At 47.5% G+C, this 16,653-nt stretch overlaps 3 protein-coding genes across 5 annotated transcripts; 2 read left to right on the forward strand and 1 right to left on the reverse strand.

The window, feature by feature from the left end:
• The first annotated feature begins 75 nt into the window (after positions 1-75).
• MALL (mal, T cell differentiation protein like) lies at positions 76-3,866 on the forward strand. The gene is made up of 4 exons (XM_033056248.2): positions 76-1,657; positions 2,575-2,742; positions 2,939-3,067; positions 3,354-3,866. Exons 1-4 carry the CDS (start codon positions 1,556-1,558, stop codon positions 3,414-3,416), a joined length of 462 nt encoding a protein of 153 aa, XP_032912139.1. The 5' UTR covers positions 76-1,555; the 3' UTR covers positions 3,417-3,866.
• Positions 3,867-3,881: 15 nt separating this feature from the next.
• ASB3 (ankyrin repeat and SOCS box containing 3) lies at positions 3,882-14,049 on the reverse strand. Of its 3 annotated transcripts, none has more exons than XM_033056243.1 (10): positions 13,968-14,049; positions 10,563-10,773; positions 9,829-9,990; positions 9,007-9,119; positions 8,519-8,654; positions 8,217-8,394; positions 6,780-6,947; positions 5,712-5,963; positions 4,848-4,981; positions 3,882-4,338 (listed from the first exon to the last, which is right to left on the reverse strand). In XM_033056243.1, exons 2-10 carry the CDS (start codon positions 10,756-10,758, stop codon positions 4,106-4,108), a joined length of 1,572 nt encoding a protein of 523 aa, XP_032912134.1. In that variant the 5' UTR covers positions 10,759-10,773; positions 13,968-14,049; the 3' UTR covers positions 3,882-4,105. The 3 variants fall into 3 exon arrangements, with proteins under 3 accessions (XP_032912134.1, XP_032912135.1, XP_032912133.1); XM_033056244.2 differs by having other exon boundaries at positions 6,750-6,947; XM_033056242.1 differs by lacking the exon at positions 13,968-14,049 and adding an exon at positions 13,122-13,265 and having other exon boundaries at positions 6,750-6,947.
• Positions 12,215-15,743, forward strand: CHAC2 (ChaC glutathione specific gamma-glutamylcyclotransferase 2). The gene is made up of 3 exons (XM_033056247.2): positions 12,215-12,384; positions 13,273-13,308; positions 13,905-15,743. Exons 1-3 carry the CDS (start codon positions 12,250-12,252, stop codon positions 14,286-14,288), a joined length of 555 nt encoding a protein of 184 aa, XP_032912138.1. The 5' UTR covers positions 12,215-12,249; the 3' UTR covers positions 14,289-15,743.
• The last annotated feature ends 910 nt before the right edge of the window (positions 15,744-16,653 follow it).

Consider the following 16,653-nt stretch of genomic DNA (forward strand, 5'->3'; position numbering starts at 1 on the left):
GTACTTTAAATTTTTAACTTTGCAGCGTTAAACAAGGCTCTGGTTGCCTGTTACCACCTGTTGTAGCCATGTCAGGTGTCATATTTTGCCTTTTTCTCCTCTCCTGCGGCTTCCAATTAATTTCCAGGGTTGTTTTAATCAGGGTGAACAAAAGGCTCTTTGTGCCAGTCCCCCAGCAGCCTGGGAGCAGGGAAGGGGAAGAGCAGGGATCTCTAAGAATGCTGCTGAGCAAGGGCAGCCAGCTCAGGGGGAGAATCCTCTCTTGCCCAACCCGTGGCCAGCAGGTTGCTCTGTTTTTAGACTGCCTGTTCTTCTCCCCTGCTCAAGAGAAGGCTGGGTGACTCCCAGGAATGTGCCTGACCCAACACAAACAGCAGCTGGTGGGAATCCTGGGAATGCTGCATTTCCCCAGGATTATTTCCTCTGCTGATCCCCCAGTGCCTTGTGGCCACAGGCTCTGTGTGCTGCCCACACCCAGAGGGAAGTGATTAATCCACTTTCTCCTTGGTGCTGGAGCATCTGGATGCTTCCTGCAGGCCGATGGGGACATTGCCACCGAGTCACACAGGGATTTAAGCTCAGGCTTAGTTTTGTTTGGAGAGATTTAAAACAATATTTTTTTGAAAGCCTCCACTGCATGGAGCCAAAAAGCAGCTCCCACTGGAGTATCTGTGAACTGGAGCCTCCAGAAATACCACAGGACACTTCCCCCAGCCTAGGAAGGGCTCAGACAAGAGCCGTGGATTTGATCTTTGCTCTGTGTTGTGCAAGAGCTTGGCATGGAAGCCGAGTTCCTGGGGCATCACCTGTCTCACCTGGCAGATATCTCACTGGGACAGTGTCTTCCTCCTGCTGTAGGTCATTCTGTCCTCTCTGGGCCACCAGGCCACCAGCCTTTCATCCCACCCCTTATCTGGGCGCTCTGGGGCCAGGCACAGTGCACTGGATGAGCCAGGAAGTGCTTCCCGAATCCAAAACGCACTTGCCAGGAGGCAGAAATTCCTGTAGCTCTCCTCCAAACCTTGCTGGGCACTTGGGAGCACATTGCCAAACCCTCCTGGTGTGTTTGTAAAACTGACCTGCTGCTTTCTGAAGGTTGATGTGCCGGGAGGGCGTGGAGGGGTCTGACGTGACCACGGAGCAGAAACCTGAACAGAAAGAGGAGGAGGCAACAACAGTGGAAGCAAAAATATTTCAGGCTTGGAAACGTGCCAAGGACAACTGTTTGCAGGAAACATTTCCATTCCGGCAAGGTGTAGGGAGCTTTTTTGCTTTTCCCTGCAGCTAATGACCTTGCATTGGTGCGTGGCGGGGCCGGGGTCCCGCTGTCCCATCTCTCAGTCGCATCCCGGCTGGCAGTGGGATGCACGGAGCCTCCGCAGCCTCCGGCGGTGCCAGGGGCAGGTCGGGCCGGGCCGGGCCAGCGGCGCGGTGCCAGCCCGGGCCGGTTCCTGTGCTTACGTGCCGCGGGCGTGTCCCTTAAATCCCGCACGGGAGCGGCGCGGGGCGGGCGGGAGCCAGCGGAGCCCGGCGGAGCGGTGACAGCGGAGCAGAGATGGCCTCGGTGGGTCCCTCTGCAGCCTCCACGCAGCCCGCCCTGCCCTCGGGACCCGCCGTCTTCAAAACCATCCCCTACGCCTTCATCCTGCCGGAGATCGTGAGTATGCCTGGCTCCGCTGCCTCCCGGCGCCCGCTCCTGCTAAAGTGTCCCGAACCCATCCTGAAGGCAGCATTACTGGGAAGTGGCACCTTGTGCTGAATGCACAAAGTATTCCCGACGGGGGTTTTAGGGACGGCTCGAGGACTCGGCTCCATCGCAGCCTGCTGCCGTGGGGCTGGGAGAGGCTGGAGAGCTGCTGGTTCACCTGGGGCAGACGAGCAGCTCCTGTTATCCTGTAGACATGGCTTGGAAAAATCACGGGAATTTTGCTCTCTGTATCAAGTCGTTGCAGGCGTTGAAGACAATTGGTGATCTTGTAGTTTGTGATTCCATGATTGTCTCAATTGCTTCTGGGTCCAGAGGGCATCCAGTGGGACTGGCCAAGATAGCAGCTGGTGTACTTTGTCATGGAGCACTGGGCTGGAACCCCCACACCCCGTGCTCCACAGGCACGATCCCTGCCCATGGCAGCGGGCTCAGCTCCCTGCTGCAATCCCAGGGATTTCACCATGGGCTCATCCCAATTACCCCATGAGCTTTCTGTGCTCACTGAATATTTTGAGTGGATCCAGAGCGAGCGACTCGCTCCAGGCTGGTGTGTGGAGCTGAGAGGAGACTTCCTCGCACCGAGATTCACCAGTGGGCAGGGCTGGGTTGAGGCAGCCATTCATTTTTCCCAGATAAAAGCACATTTTCTGGCTTCTCCACCGAGTCCCTCGGGGTGAGACATTTCCTTGTGTGGAAGGCGGCAGCAAACCCTTCCTTTTTGTGCGAGCACTCATTTCCCATGAGTGTTCAGGGAAAGTGCTGCCAACTCGCCAGGATGCTATGGAAAAGATGCAGGAGGGAACTGGGGAGGAAAAGAGCATTTCCTCGTCTCACACTCATCAGAGGCGCCTGCTTGTCCCTGGCAGGTCTGCGGGACCTGGGTGTGGATCCTCGTGGCCGCTACCTCGGTCTCCTTGCCGCTGCTGCAGGGATGGGTGATGTACGTGTCCCTCACCTCCTGCCTCATCTCCCTGCTGCTCCTCCTGAGCTACCTCCTCGGCTTCCACAGGAACAGCGAGAACTGGAAAGTGCTGGTAAGGAGGGGATGGAACGCGGGCAGATGTTGGCAGCAGCAGTGCGGGTGCAGGACCAGCATGGCTGGTGACCCTTTCCTGCTTTTGCCTCGTCCAGGAGAGCCCTGCTGTGCAAGCACTGCCTGCAAGGGCTCGGTCCCAGCCCCATCCAGGCACTGTGGGGCACTGACAGAGTGAGCCCTGCCTTGTTTTGCAGGACAGTTTGTACCACGGCGCCACGGCCATTCTGTACATGAGCGCCGCTGTCCTGCAGGCCAACGCCACCATCACCTCTGAGTTCGGCCCCAACGCGCCACTCAACTACCAGCTCAACTGCGCTGCCTCGGTGAGTGCAGGGCAGCCTGCGGGCTGCAGGGCACACAGCTCCCCCTGGCAGAGCAGCAGCACCTGCTACAGCCACAGCAGAGCCAGCCACAGGTCATGCTGGGCAGAGCTGCAGCTCCTCACCTCTGTGGGTCGGCTTCTCAATCCACCGGTTCACAGCCTGTGATGTGGCTGGATCCTGGGAAAAGCTGAGGCTTTGCCTCTCCTGTGAGGCTGGGAGAGCACTGGGAGGAGATGGGGTTTGACTCTGCCAGCTGACTCTTCCTCTTCTTCCTCTCTTTGTGCAGTTCTTCGCCTTCCTCACAACCTTCCTGTACATTCTCCACGCCTTCAGCATCTACTACCAGTGATCCTGGCAGCACCACGTTCACCTTCACAGGACGAGGGCTTTCCCAGTGTGAGAGGCCCTGCTGTCTTCCCAAGGTGTCCCTGCCCCAGCCCTGCCACCAGGCTCAGGAACAGCAGGTCCTTTTGCACTTCATCACAGGAGGGATTTTGCTGGGACATTTCCTGCCTTGCTGGGGGCTACGCAAGGGGAGGGGCTGGGCACAGGCCCTGAGCCTCCAACTCTGACATTCTGCCAAATATTGACACCAAGAGAAGGGGGGGGGGAAAAAAAATCACTGTTCCTTCAGCAAACAATCTCCTTTCATATGTTATTTGCCTTTCTCTGGTTCAGCTCCATCCCTCCCCAACACAAATTCATAACAATCGTACAAGATTGTGTTCCTTGACTTTCAGATGGTTTCATTTGGTAAATGCTGTATTTGGAATAAAGTGTCAACTGACAGATTGTGACTGCTCTGTAAGCTGTGTTCACTGAACAAGCTCGTTTTACTCCCCAAGAGTTAGAAAAGAACCAGAAAACGCTGGCTTGGAAAGCTTACAACAGATTTGAAACAAGTAAATCATAGAACTCACAGGAACTTTCTAGATGTAGTATAAAACTACAAAGAATGATTCCAACAGCTCTCCTCCCGTGCCTCCTGATTCCCATTACAAACCCTGCAGCTGTGGAGTCCGGCCACGGGCACTGGCGTTACTGGATTCCCTCTTCCAAAGCCTTGGGCTGAGCTGAAGGAGCTCCCTGCTCCAGGGAATCCTGCAGGGGTGGCACAGAGCTGGCTCTCAGCACATCCAGGTAGAGCAGGTAGTCCTGCAGGCAGGCGGGCAGCGGCAGCTCCCGCACGGCGCGCTCCGAGCGCAGCCGCTCGCTCCCCAGCAGGGACCGGATCCGCAGGCGGCACAGGTGCGACAGGGGAGGGAGCGAGGCTGCAAAATGGAGCCCCAGGTCAGACTGCACAAATAGATTTACTAGCAAAAAGGGAAATAAAGAGAGAAAATCTCAATTTCCCAAATAACCCCCACTTTTGCCTTTTTTTAACTCCAAAAACGTCCTCATTAGCATCAAACATTCTAAAGGAAGTACTATTAAATGACTTTATCACTTGGACAACTTAGAAACTATTACAGACCCTTTCAAAGAAGAATTTTCTTTGAAAAGAATCATTAACAAAGTGCAGTTTTTCAATCATGACCTGCTTTTCTATCAAACATTCCTGCACAACCAATTGAATCTTTTTGGCTGGTCACGTTTTAGATTATGTTTGATTTTTATGGTTTGTATTTCATTACTGCCCAGTGTTTACAAAACAGGACAGATGCTTCATTGGAAATATAAAACACAACTAAGTCATATTGTCATCTTCTCCTCAATCTCCCCACCTGCAGTCTGGAAGCTGGATATGTGGAGACATTATTTTCCTGCCTGTATTCCTTACCAAAACGGCTCTTGGAATTCCAAGTGAACTTCTCCTTGTATTGGGAAAAGTGTTGCTCCACAATTGGAGGAAGTCTGCTCCAATTCACGAACTCCAGGATGAAATTGAGGACATCCTCACTCATGGAGAAAATCCTGTGTAACAAAGACTCCCCTAAAATACCTTTTAGAAGTATTTGTAGATTACAGAATAAAAGACCAAAAAGCATCACTTGTGATGGACAGTGAGATGTGTTTTCAGTCACTGAGTTGCAAACTTGTAGTGTGCTCACTGCAGAAAATACAAACATTTCATAACTCCAAGTTAAATCCTGAAGTGCCCAATTAAATATCAAACATCACCAAGCTGTTATTTATATGTGGAACAGCTTCAATAATAATAATAATAAAAAAAACCCAACTGGAATTTTTGCCACATTGTGTTAAACAAAACAGTCTCAAACTGCATCCGTTTCCTCTCCTCCCAGCCTTGGCCCAGCTTCACTTCCCATTTGTTTCCCATCCCTCCTGACCTATTTCTCCCATTGGAATTTCTTCTTACCATGGCTGCATTAAAGTATTACACACACAGTTTGCAGCTGAATTTGGGGGTTAATTAGAGATGTTCTATATAAATTTGGGAAGTGATGCTTTATTGCTACCCTAGAGGAAAGCAATTCCCAGTCTGGTTTCTTCCTAAATAAAACTGTTTTACTCCCTCCAGACGTGACGTGTGAATGATTTATTTCAGACTTTCCACAACCCCTCCCGTTCCTGATGGTGGCAACTGATTATCAAGGGCCATCCTGTGAGAGCCCTCCTTCAGCAGCAGCTCTGCACATCAGCATGGGATGTTGAAGCAAATAAAGGAAACAGTTCTGCTCACCAAAACTTGCACATGAAATTCACGGGGTTGAAGCCAGCCAGGAGCAGGCAGGGCAGCCATTCCTTGTACTCCTTGTGCACCGTGCTGCTGTAGTGGATGAAGTCTTTTAATTCCTCCCCCGAGGGCAGGGAACAGCCCAGCCTCAGGAAGCGCCGGAACACGGCAAACTTCTTATGGCACAGGCAGTGTGCCAAGTTAATCCCACGCAGGGTGATCCCGTATTTCAGCAGGACATCGATGAACTGATAATACCTGTGAGCAGGAGAAGGAACAGGGCATCCCATCAGCCTTCCCTCAGAGAGCACCTAGCACCCTTTACATCTGCCTGCAATAAAACACTTTAAAATGCTTTTATTAAAATCCTTTTATCATCACCCACTGCAACAAGGAACAGGGCATCCCATGAGCCTTCCCTCAGAGAGCACCTAGCACCCTTTACATCTGCCTGCAATAAAACACTTTAAAATGCTTTTATTAAAATCCTTTTATCATCACCCACTGCACCAAGGTAACAGGATGAGGACTGAGACTGTGACTGGTGCTGCCTTTCAGTGATTAGATGGCACATCACAGAACTGGTGCCATGTGTTACCTGCCTCATTCACAGAACAATCACCTGCTCTGCATCCCTTCCTAAATTATTTATTGTTAAAAAGCAACACCAGGACAGAAAGGGAAGATTGCTGTCCAAGGATTTTTAGAGCCTAAACTCACCACCACCAAACCTCATTAATTTAAATGGCAGCACCTACTCCATAAATAAATTTCAATCCACATACAAAGAAATCATCTGTTAAAATCTGAGAGGATTCAAAAGCTGGTTTTGACAAGGTTGCACACGAGTCACATTCCAGGACTTCACACTAATATTCCCAAGGAGGAGTATTAATGAGGAGTGTCTGCAAAGGGGGAACACATTGGAATTCTGGAAAAATATTAATGATAGACAGCAGGGAGGTAGGTGGAAAACTACACATTTAAAGTTAATTAAAGCAAACATGATTATGAATAACTTCAAAAGAGGAGAGGTTTGCCTACTGCTTTTGGAAGACCATGCACATGGGGGACCTGCAGTCGAAGTCCAGGCACTCCTGAGCATCGGGGCTGAAGCCCTGTCGGAGCAGCATCTCCAGGCACTCCCCGTGCCCGCCGTACAGCGCCGAGTACACCGGGCTCACCTTGCCCTCGCCCCTGTCACAGACCCGCTCAGTGACGGGGATCAGCAGCTCCAGGATCCTGCAGGGATTTAAAACCACACTTTTCTGATTTTATTCAATGAGTAATTTTAAACACATAGTCATTTTTTTCACAGGGACATGGCAGCTTTGGAAGGAGATGGTGGTTTTTCACTCTTGAGTTTGTAGCTTTGTAATTCCATACACAGACCTCTAGCAAACCTAGAGGTGCTTTGGGATGGATTTGGACTGGAAAGAAGTATGATGAACCAAACCAGGGACAGCCACTTCCTATTGCCCAACAATTCTTTATACAGCAACAGAACACCACTGCACCAACTCTGAGGAAGTTCAGAAGCAAACTGGAAATGTGAGATGCAAATGAAATGAATTTAGTTCTGTGAAAAATCATTCTGTTTACAGCTCACATCACATTAGTGACAAACACCAGTTCCTTTGCTGCTGGAACTTACTGGTGCTGCATAAGACTTGGCAGTGATGCATCATCATTTAAATATTTAAGTGCTGTCCATGTGTGAATCATGGAGTTCCTGAGAGATCCTTCTCCCCAATGGCCAACTCCCAAAACTTCCTTCCACTCTTGGCTCTCTGCTGTGGAACTGACTTGTATCTCTGAAACTGGGCAAAGCTACAAATGCATCTCTGGAAAGATTAAAGAAACTCTTTTGTGGCTTTAATTTTTCTGGCTGGTCCAGCTAATTCAATATTTGTATGTAATTACTTCTGCTACTTAATAGAGAACTCTAATCAGCAGCTGTTCAAGTCATGTATAATGTAAATTCAGTTACTTGTATTTTTAAATGGAAAAGTAATATGGCCATGGAGTGAATTGACATCTGCTTCAGCACTGTGGAAAACCCTCTAAATTCATTAGGCTATGGATCAAACCCAGGTTAGATGCTGAATTAAAAATCATACAAGCACAGAATGGCTGGGGTTGGAAGGGACCTTAAAGGTGATCCAGTTCCACCCCTGCCATGGGTAAGGACACTTCCAATATCCCAGGTTGCTCCAAGCCCTGTCCAACCCACTCTGGAACACTTTCAGGAATGGGTCAGCCACAGTTTCTCTGGCAAACCTGTGTCAGGGCCTCACCACCCTCACAGGGAAGCATTTTTCCCTAATATTTCATCTAAACCTACTCCGTGTCAGTGTGGAAGACACCACTAAGAGCCATTTAAAATACAAAAACAACCAGAATTTCTAAACTAGAGAATACTTTGAACACTCAATATTTCTCCCTTTTAGGGCTGAGCTTCCTCCTTTGGGGATCATGCTTGTGTGCCCAGGACTTTGTGCAACCACCTACTTTGCATGGCCCATCTCAGCTGCTGCATGAATGGGTAGCTGCCACTTATCCTCGTTGCAGTAGAGGTTTGGGTCTGCCCCTGCAGCCAGCAGCAGCTTCACACAGTCCAGGTGTCCCTCCTGCGCAGCAATCAGCAGGGGGGTGGCCCTGTCCTTGGCCTGGCAGTTGACATCTGCACCTGACACAAAACCAAACGTTATTCTCCACAGGGTGGCTTCAAACTCAGCGAGTTCAAACCTCTAAAACTGCACTGAGTGGGAGCTGATGGAAGTGTAACAAGGGAAATGAAGGGTCATGGTTACCGTGGGACAGCAGCAGCTGCAGACTCTCCGGTTTGCCATACTGAGCAGCCACAAACAGGGGGGTAATTTCAAAGTCATCCCGACAGTCCTTGCTGGCCCCTTTCTCCAGGAGCATTTGCATGATGTCAGTGGAACCCTGAAATAATTGTTCTGAATTCTTAAACCAGCAGGGAAGTGAGGAAATGGCACAATCTGGTTTTCCCCACGTCTCCCAGAAATAACAAAACCCACAATACATTCAATATTCTGCAGATGCACTTAAAAATTAATGGTAAAAGAAATTAGGCAAGTTCAAATTGATCACTTTAGCTCATTTACATGATAAACTCATTTGTGTGTGTTAGAACCATTAAGCCAACACATTTTTAAGTACAAGCTTATGACTGCTAGGGTAGGTCAGGAAAAAACTACTTGACAAAAATGCAGTCATTATTAAATAAATAATTATCCCCCAGAATACACCAGTTACATGGAAATTACAAGGTTACCTGAAAGGAAGCTTGGTGCAAAGAATTCCATCCAGACCAAGAATGAGGACCTTCAACATTTGCTCCGTGTTGGAGCAGAAATTCCACAACCTCTGGGTGTCTATTTTCAACAGCTTCCATGGAACAGTAGTAATAAAAATAATTAAAAAAAAGAAAATAATTTTATTGAAGAGTTTTAAAAAGAAATAATTAAATTATTTGGATTTAAAAGCTCAAAAGGTCTCACTGCCAACTTCCTGAAACAATAATCATAATTCCTTTAAACTTGCCCCATTCTTTTCTATTTAGATCCCCAAAACAGCGCTGGAGAATGGAAAGGATGCCAAGATTCCCCCAGACTTGGAAAAGACTTGGAAACAAAGGTAACGTGGCACCCATGATGTCTGGGTACAGAGGCAGGTAAATCAATAAAAGTAGACCCTCAAATTGACAGTAACAGAAGTTTAAGCATTCATCTGGGTCAAACAGAAATCACAGAAAAAAAGCTAAAATAATGGACCTTAATGGCCAAAGCAGGAATGCCAAAAACAAGTCTTTTCACATAAAAATTAGGGAGGAATTATAAAAATCAAAAAGGCTACGAAACAGCCTCATACAGACATAATCCTGAACTCCTCAAGTTTTTCTGTGCTTGAAGCAGAAAACCAGCTTGCTTCTATAATTTTGTTTAAAACACTATCTGAAGCAGCCTGGCCTAGAGCCACAAAAAGATGCAAAATGGCAAGCAAGGAAGAAATTTAACCCTGGTGAGCTGAAACTCAGAGAAAGTTGAGTTTGAAGTGGAGAGCTCAAGCTGTGGGACTGCAGGGAGGTCTGTGTCACCTAGGAAGAGCGGGGTGCTGGCGGATCCGGTGACGGCGTTGTCGAGGACTGCCCCAGCTTCCAGGAGAACCCGCAGACATTCCAGAGAGCCGTGACGGGCCGAGAGGTGCAGAGCACACAGCCCTTCAAACGTCCTCGAGTGGATGTAGTCCTCAGCTGGAGCTGCACAGGGGCATCAGCAGGGGGAAAAGGGAGTGAGAGGAATGTTAGAGCTGTCTTTACAAACAAGCTGTGGATCTGATAGCGGATCAAACCAGCACTGAGAGATAAAAGAAACAATGGGAAGGATTCCACTGATTGATGAATGGAAAAAAGATATTTGCCTTTACAAACAAACTGTAGGTTTGCTGATAAATTAAATTGGATATTGAAAGATGAAAGGAGCAATGAATTCTGTAAGAATTAAAAATTAAAAGGAGGGTTATACATTAGAGGGGAATCTCAGGTATCAGAAGTCTGTATGTCTCAAGTACATCAGCCAGTGGGGAAAGAGAGAGGGAAATGTGGATGGGAACACAGGATAAAAAGGAGGCTGTGTCCTCCAAAAACTGGAGAGACCCCATGGCTTCTCCCTTTATTTATTATGTCCTTTCTGGACATAAACCTCTGGAGTTTGTGGATTAATTTTCCTGACACCCCCAAACAAGGCTGGGATAAACCCATGTAACCTGTACTTTCTGTGACAGGGTGATTTAGCAGAAAAGCCACGCTATTTCTCATGAGGTTTTCCTTACCTGTGTCAATGAGCAGCTTCAGGCACTCAGTGGAATTGTGAGCTGCTGCCTCGTGGATGGGCAGCCACCTCCTGTTATCGGGGACATCGACGCTGTAGCCACGACTGATCAATTCCCGCAGGATTTCCACGTTGCCCTCTCGGGCTGCAAGGCCCACGGCTGAGCAGCGGTCGGAATAGGCTTCTGTGAAATCCATCCCTGCCACGGGACTCTGCAGGAGCAGGGAGGGAGGGGAGGGGAAAAAAAAAGAGAGAGGTGTTGGTACAATATAGGTACAAATGGGATTTATTTTGTTTTGCAGAGGATTTTGTGTGGTTTTAGGAAAAATGAGGTTTATTTTTTAGTAAAATTTTAATAAAAGACAATAGGAGACAACACCTGGGTTCTTGGTTCTTACTATTCTTGGAGTTATTTTAAAATATTTTAAAATTACATCAGCCTGTTGTATATTTATAAACTATTATGCACATTTAAACTATTTTATAAGCTAGTTTACACATTTTAGGAACTGTTTAGCATGGCCACTTTTTGGGTCCGCCTTTTTAGAGTGTGTGCGTGGTTTTAGTCTATTTTTATTATTACTTTTAGTCTGGGCTTTGGTTTAGAATTTTTCTAGACAGCAGGTGTTGATAGTTGGCATATCAGTAGCAGGATTTTTATTATGTTAATTGGATGTTATTTTAACTAAACAGGAGGTTTAATTACAAGCATAACTATATTTTAGCTGTCCCACTACCATGTTTAAGCTTTGTTAATAGCAGAAATAAAGTTACAATAATAAAGTTATTTTAACATTATCCATATAGTATTTATCTCAATATTTGTGAAAAGCCGATTTTATGACATGTATTTATAACAGTTTGTGGGGTTTGATGGTGGCTTGAGGGGCTAGGGGAGGTGGGTTGGGGCAGGTTGTTCGTGGATTTTGGGGTGGGTGTTTGGAAGGTGTTTGGGGAGGTGTCTGGGGATTTAAGGGGGGGGTTGAGTTGGAGGAATTTTTTCCTGGAAAGGCTGAGCTGGAACAGAGACTAGGCAGAGCAAAAGGAATAAAATAGGGATTTATGGACAGGACACACCTTGGGCAGGATGGATCCCACTCACGAGTTTTCACACTTTTATAAATTTGGATCCATCTACATATTGGGGTCAATTATCCAACCACAGCCCCAGGCTATGAAGTCTCATCCCCCAGGCTTTGCCCCCTTTCCTTTGCCATTGTTTGTGCTTTTTGGGTACTGCTTGTCCTTGATTCTCCAGCTAGAAAGGATTTGTTTTGTCACTACGCTGTGAAGAGAACTTATTAATACCCGATATGGGGTTCCAGAGCTACACACTAAGCAGCAGAGATTCTGAAAAATATAGAAGCTAAGACTTAAGGCATCAGAGACACAGACTATCGTTTATGGGGTCGTTCTTTGTGGGGTTTGGGGCAGAGGGGACTGCGGGGCTTGGGGCAGGGTGGGTGCTCGGGGGGATGTTCGCAGGGCTCGGGGGATGCCTGCAGGGCTCGGGGGGTGCCTGCAGGGCTCGGGGGGTGCCTGCAGGGCTCGGGGAGCAGGGTTCCGGGGGCTCGCCGGGCGGGGCCGCTGAACGGCTCCCGGGCAGCGCCGCTCCCCGCGCGGCTCCGCAGCCGCCCCGGGGCCGCCCCCGGCTCTGCGCAGGCCCCGCCGGGCCGGCCCCGGCCGCCATGTGGGTGTTCGGCTACGGCTCCCTCATCTGGAAGGTGGATTTCCCCTACCAGGAGAAGCTGGTGGGGAGCATCCGCGGCTACAGCCGGCGCTTCTGGCAGGGCAGCACGGACCACCGCGGGGTGCCGGGCAAGGTGAGCGGGGCCGGGGAGCGGCCGGGCCGGGCCCTGGGAGCTGCGAGAAACCCGAGCAGGGCTCTGGAATGCCCGCTTTTGGCTTTTTTAGGGGGTTAAAAACACCCCGGGTGTGCGCAGGGAGTAAGAAAAGATGTAAATAACACTCTTTGGAACCCCAGACACTGTAAAATAACTTGCACAGAGCTCAAAGGTAACGCAGCTTGAGCCACCACTGACACAGGTTAAAGAACAGCAAGGAGGAAAAACAGTTCTGACAAATATACAGCAAATTACACGCTAGCTGTGTTTTTAAAATCTTTTCAGAGGATTATTCCCAGCAGTACAAACAGTAATTAATTCCTCCGATCGATAGGTATTTAGTGATTTGTTTGTTAATGTTTGTTTTGGGTAGTCCCAGGCAAGACGAGGACTCTGCAAAGCGATTAACTAAATATCCTGCCCTTCCTTAGGCAAACAGATCCTTCTTCCACCACACAACCCACCTGGACATGAAGCTCTGCTCAGTACTGCCCTTCATATCAAATCAAATTGGAAATCAAATCAATTATTAATTAATTGTCATGTTTAAAACAGAGTCTGGACAGCACATGCAAAGCAAACAACATTTGACATTCAAACCCTGCCCCTTTCTGACTGCCTTAAATTTTTGTGTCACAGGCCCTGTCCACACAGAATTTAACATGTTGTTTATTTTATCTAGTACACACCAAAAGCCGCTCTCAGGAAATACTTACAGTGGATCTGGGCCTTATTGGAATTGTGCTGGATTAGTTCTCTGAGTGTTTCACTCCCGTTCCTTGGTTTTTTCTCAGTTTGGTTTGGTTTTGCTCATGATTTAGGGCAAAAGCCTGTGACTGAATGATGATTTCTTCTTTTAAATTTTAGCCTGGAAGAGTTGTGACCCTGGTTGAAGATGCTGAGGTACAGTACTGCTGTACAGAATATCCTGTTGCACTTCCACTCATTATCTTTAGGGAAAAATTCTCTCAGTGTTTCCCAGAGTTACACCAAAGGCTCTTGATTGTTTCAAATAATCAATATAAACTGGAAGTAGTTTGGGTCTGTTATTACCACAGGGATATTTTAAAGCATATTCTGGGATGGTCACTTTGGCTATCCAGTTTTGAGATGCAGAATTTGATATAAAGATACGTCAAAGGTAAATGATGGAATGATAAATGCAATTGTTTTAATTTCAGCTTCACCAGGTTTAACCAGATTGGGAAGGTATCTCAGTTCAGGTGTGTAACAGGTGTGGGTGACCCTCAGGTCCTTGCCAAAGTGTCACTAAACAGAAGGGACCTGATCAAAATTCCTTCAAAGTCAGCATCACTGAAATCTGTCCTTGTGAGGTCAGGGAGGAACTCTGTGTCCTTAGTGGCCTGTAAGTGTGGCACATTAGTTATCAGTGCCTAAATAAAGGAACCATTTTATTCTGGGATTCTCACAGACAGTGCAAAAAGCAGCAGGAGGGCAGATAAAACCGACCACGCTTTTAACTGAGCCTCCCCACCCAGGGCTGCGTGTGGGGCGTCGCCTACAGACTGCCAGCCGGCAAGGAAGGAGAGGTGAAGGCCTACCTGGATTTCCGGGAGAAGGGAGGCTACAGGACCACCACGGTGATCTTCTACCCCAAGGACCCGTCGGTGCAGCCCTTCGACGTGCTGCTGTACATCGGCACCCGCGACAACCCCAACTACCTGGGCCCCGCGCCGCTCGAGGACATCGCGCGCCAGATCCTGGGCGCCGCCGGGCCCAGCGGCAGGAACACGGAATACCTCTTCGAGCTGGCCAACTCCGTCAGGAACCTGGCGCCAGAGGATGGGGATGAGCACCTCTTCTCCCTGGAGACGCTGGTCAAGGAGCTCCTGAGCAAGCACCAGAACCTCAACTGTCTATAAAGGGCTTGACAAGCTGGCTGTGCCTTGGGAGGAGAGGTTTTTGTCGGCGGTGTGACCTCTGGTTAATACTGCGTATCTTAATCGATGCTGCACTCAGAATTAGGAGCTGGTTACTTCAAGCAAAACTGCCAAAATAGTTTCTTTCAGGAGTCCAGGAAAAACAGCAAGCAAGGAGAGCATTCTGGGTCTGAATCTGGTGTCTGAGCTTTTCATCCTCAAGACAACCACTTCAACTTCTCCTTGTGTTTTATTATTATTTCAGGTTTAAAATAAATCCTCAGAATATTTTTCAGATCAAAATCAGCATGGAGAGAGACAAGTTCCATAGATTTAAGTGACAGTTTGCTCTGATTCCAGACCACAAGGCAGGAATTTTAATTGTGTAGTATAGAACATTGATATCAGCATTCAGCTCCTCTGAAATGAAGTTATGCCACTGAAATAGGCATCTCACCCTTTTTATGTTAATTTATCCTTAAAATGCAGAGGATAAACCAAGGAAATAATTCCTTCCCTTGGCTGCTGCTGCCAAGCCCTGAAAACCAAAGCTCTGGGCACTCTGACTCAAAGAAGCCATAAGCTATCAGTGCCTCATTTTAATTTTTAACCCTAATATAAAGAATAACCCCAAAATATTAAAATTAACTAAGAGCATGACTTGAAGTCACAGCACAGCAAGAAACTCTCAGGTGCTGTTGTGGCCCCACCTCTTCAAAAATCCCAGCTCCAGGGATAGATCTGAGTTTCAGGGATGCACCCCAGAAGGTAATTAAGGAAAAAACCCTTTTTCCAGTAAGTTTAGGGGTGTGTATGGACCTGCCAAGAGGGTTGGGAACCCCCAGTTTAGGCTGGTAGGTTTCCTGACGCACTCCCATCAGCACATGGAATATCCGTCCCAACATGGAATTGTCTTGCTCCTCAAAAATTTGTATTTTTATTAACTTTTAACCGAGTATATTTTTATATCTTAATATCAAAGGTCCTGTTTTCCCATCTAGGGAATGTGTAAGTGTTTAGTAGCAGCCTGGAAGTCTGGATTCTGCATCAGTAATTGCAGAAAAGGTGTTTTTTCCCCTAAAAAGTTTGACCTTTTCTGTTCTTTACATCTTCCTGGTTTATTATTTGTGAAGGTAAAAATGTGCAATGGCACTCTCTGCTTTCTTGAAAATTCCTTCTGGATTTAAAAGTTCTTTCCTCAAAGACTTTTCCTTGTTCCTTAAAGCAGGGCAAGGGATGCTTGTGCTCAGCCATGACCCAGAACCATCAGGGCTGATTCTCTCTTTGAAATGCGAATTATTTAAGTACTGTGATTCTGTGTAGCTCCACATTCTCTCTCTTTAATTGTCTCCAAGGCTCTGTTGGTTGCTCCCCAGATCCATAAACCATTGCAATAATACACGTTCCTCTGTGTGTGTGTACGACTTCAGTGCAATAAAAACGCATTACAGTGACTGACGGGGTTGGAAATTTCCAGAAGTGTTGTGTTTAAAGCGTGTTTGTGTGAGGATGGACAGCAAGGTGTGTGTCCAATGTAAAACTGTTGTTGGGACTGAGAATGATTAACAACACAGGGGCTGCTGAAAAGTGTGGCACTTCAGGAATTAATTAAAGCATGTTAAATATAAATATATACATTTGTTCTTGCTGTGTGGGATTAAAGCCACTGCTCTGCCCCCAGCTTTGGTCACCACCAAAAACCTCCCAGATCTGCTGCCTCGAAAATTTTAGGCCATTTAGGCTTCTTTTGTTAAACTCGAGCTCTATTTGTGCAAATACAGATTTTAGATCTGTAGGCTTCACTACACAACCACGCACACACAGCTGCTGCTAAACCTGTTCTCAAACCGCGTCTGGGCAAACAACAGGCACATCCACGACTGTTAACAGAGCATAATGCAGACAGGAGGGAGAGGGAGGTATTTTCCAACCACAATAACTCCAAAGCTCTGCAATAAGGGGATTCTCTGCAGCATGGCAAATTAATTTCCTGTCTTCCCTTCAATTATTTATCTCCTGTATTTCCTTCAGTGATCCAAGGATCAGATGGGACTGGCCTAAACCTGCTGTGATGTGAAGGCTGCTGGCTCCCTTGTATATGTATCAGGTGTATAGATACACACATATATATACAAATACACACCTAGGTGAATGGAGAAACACACAGAGGAGCCCCTGAAGTGCTGTTTTACCCCCTTAACCTCATACCTGGCTGGTCATGTTAAACCTTTAGTGCTGCCACTAATGACCAAGAGGTGAATTACTCACATCCCATTCCCCCCATTCATTCCCTCATTGCCCTCCTCCTCTTACCCCCATTTTATCCCTCCCCAACTCATTCCCTCACACTCATTCCTTTTTTATCCCT

Source organism: Catharus ustulatus, chromosome 3 (genome assembly GCF_009819885.2).
Source record: "Catharus ustulatus isolate bCatUst1 chromosome 3, bCatUst1.pri.v2, whole genome shotgun sequence".
Taxonomy (NCBI): Eukaryota; Metazoa; Chordata; class Aves; order Passeriformes; family Turdidae; genus Catharus; species Catharus ustulatus.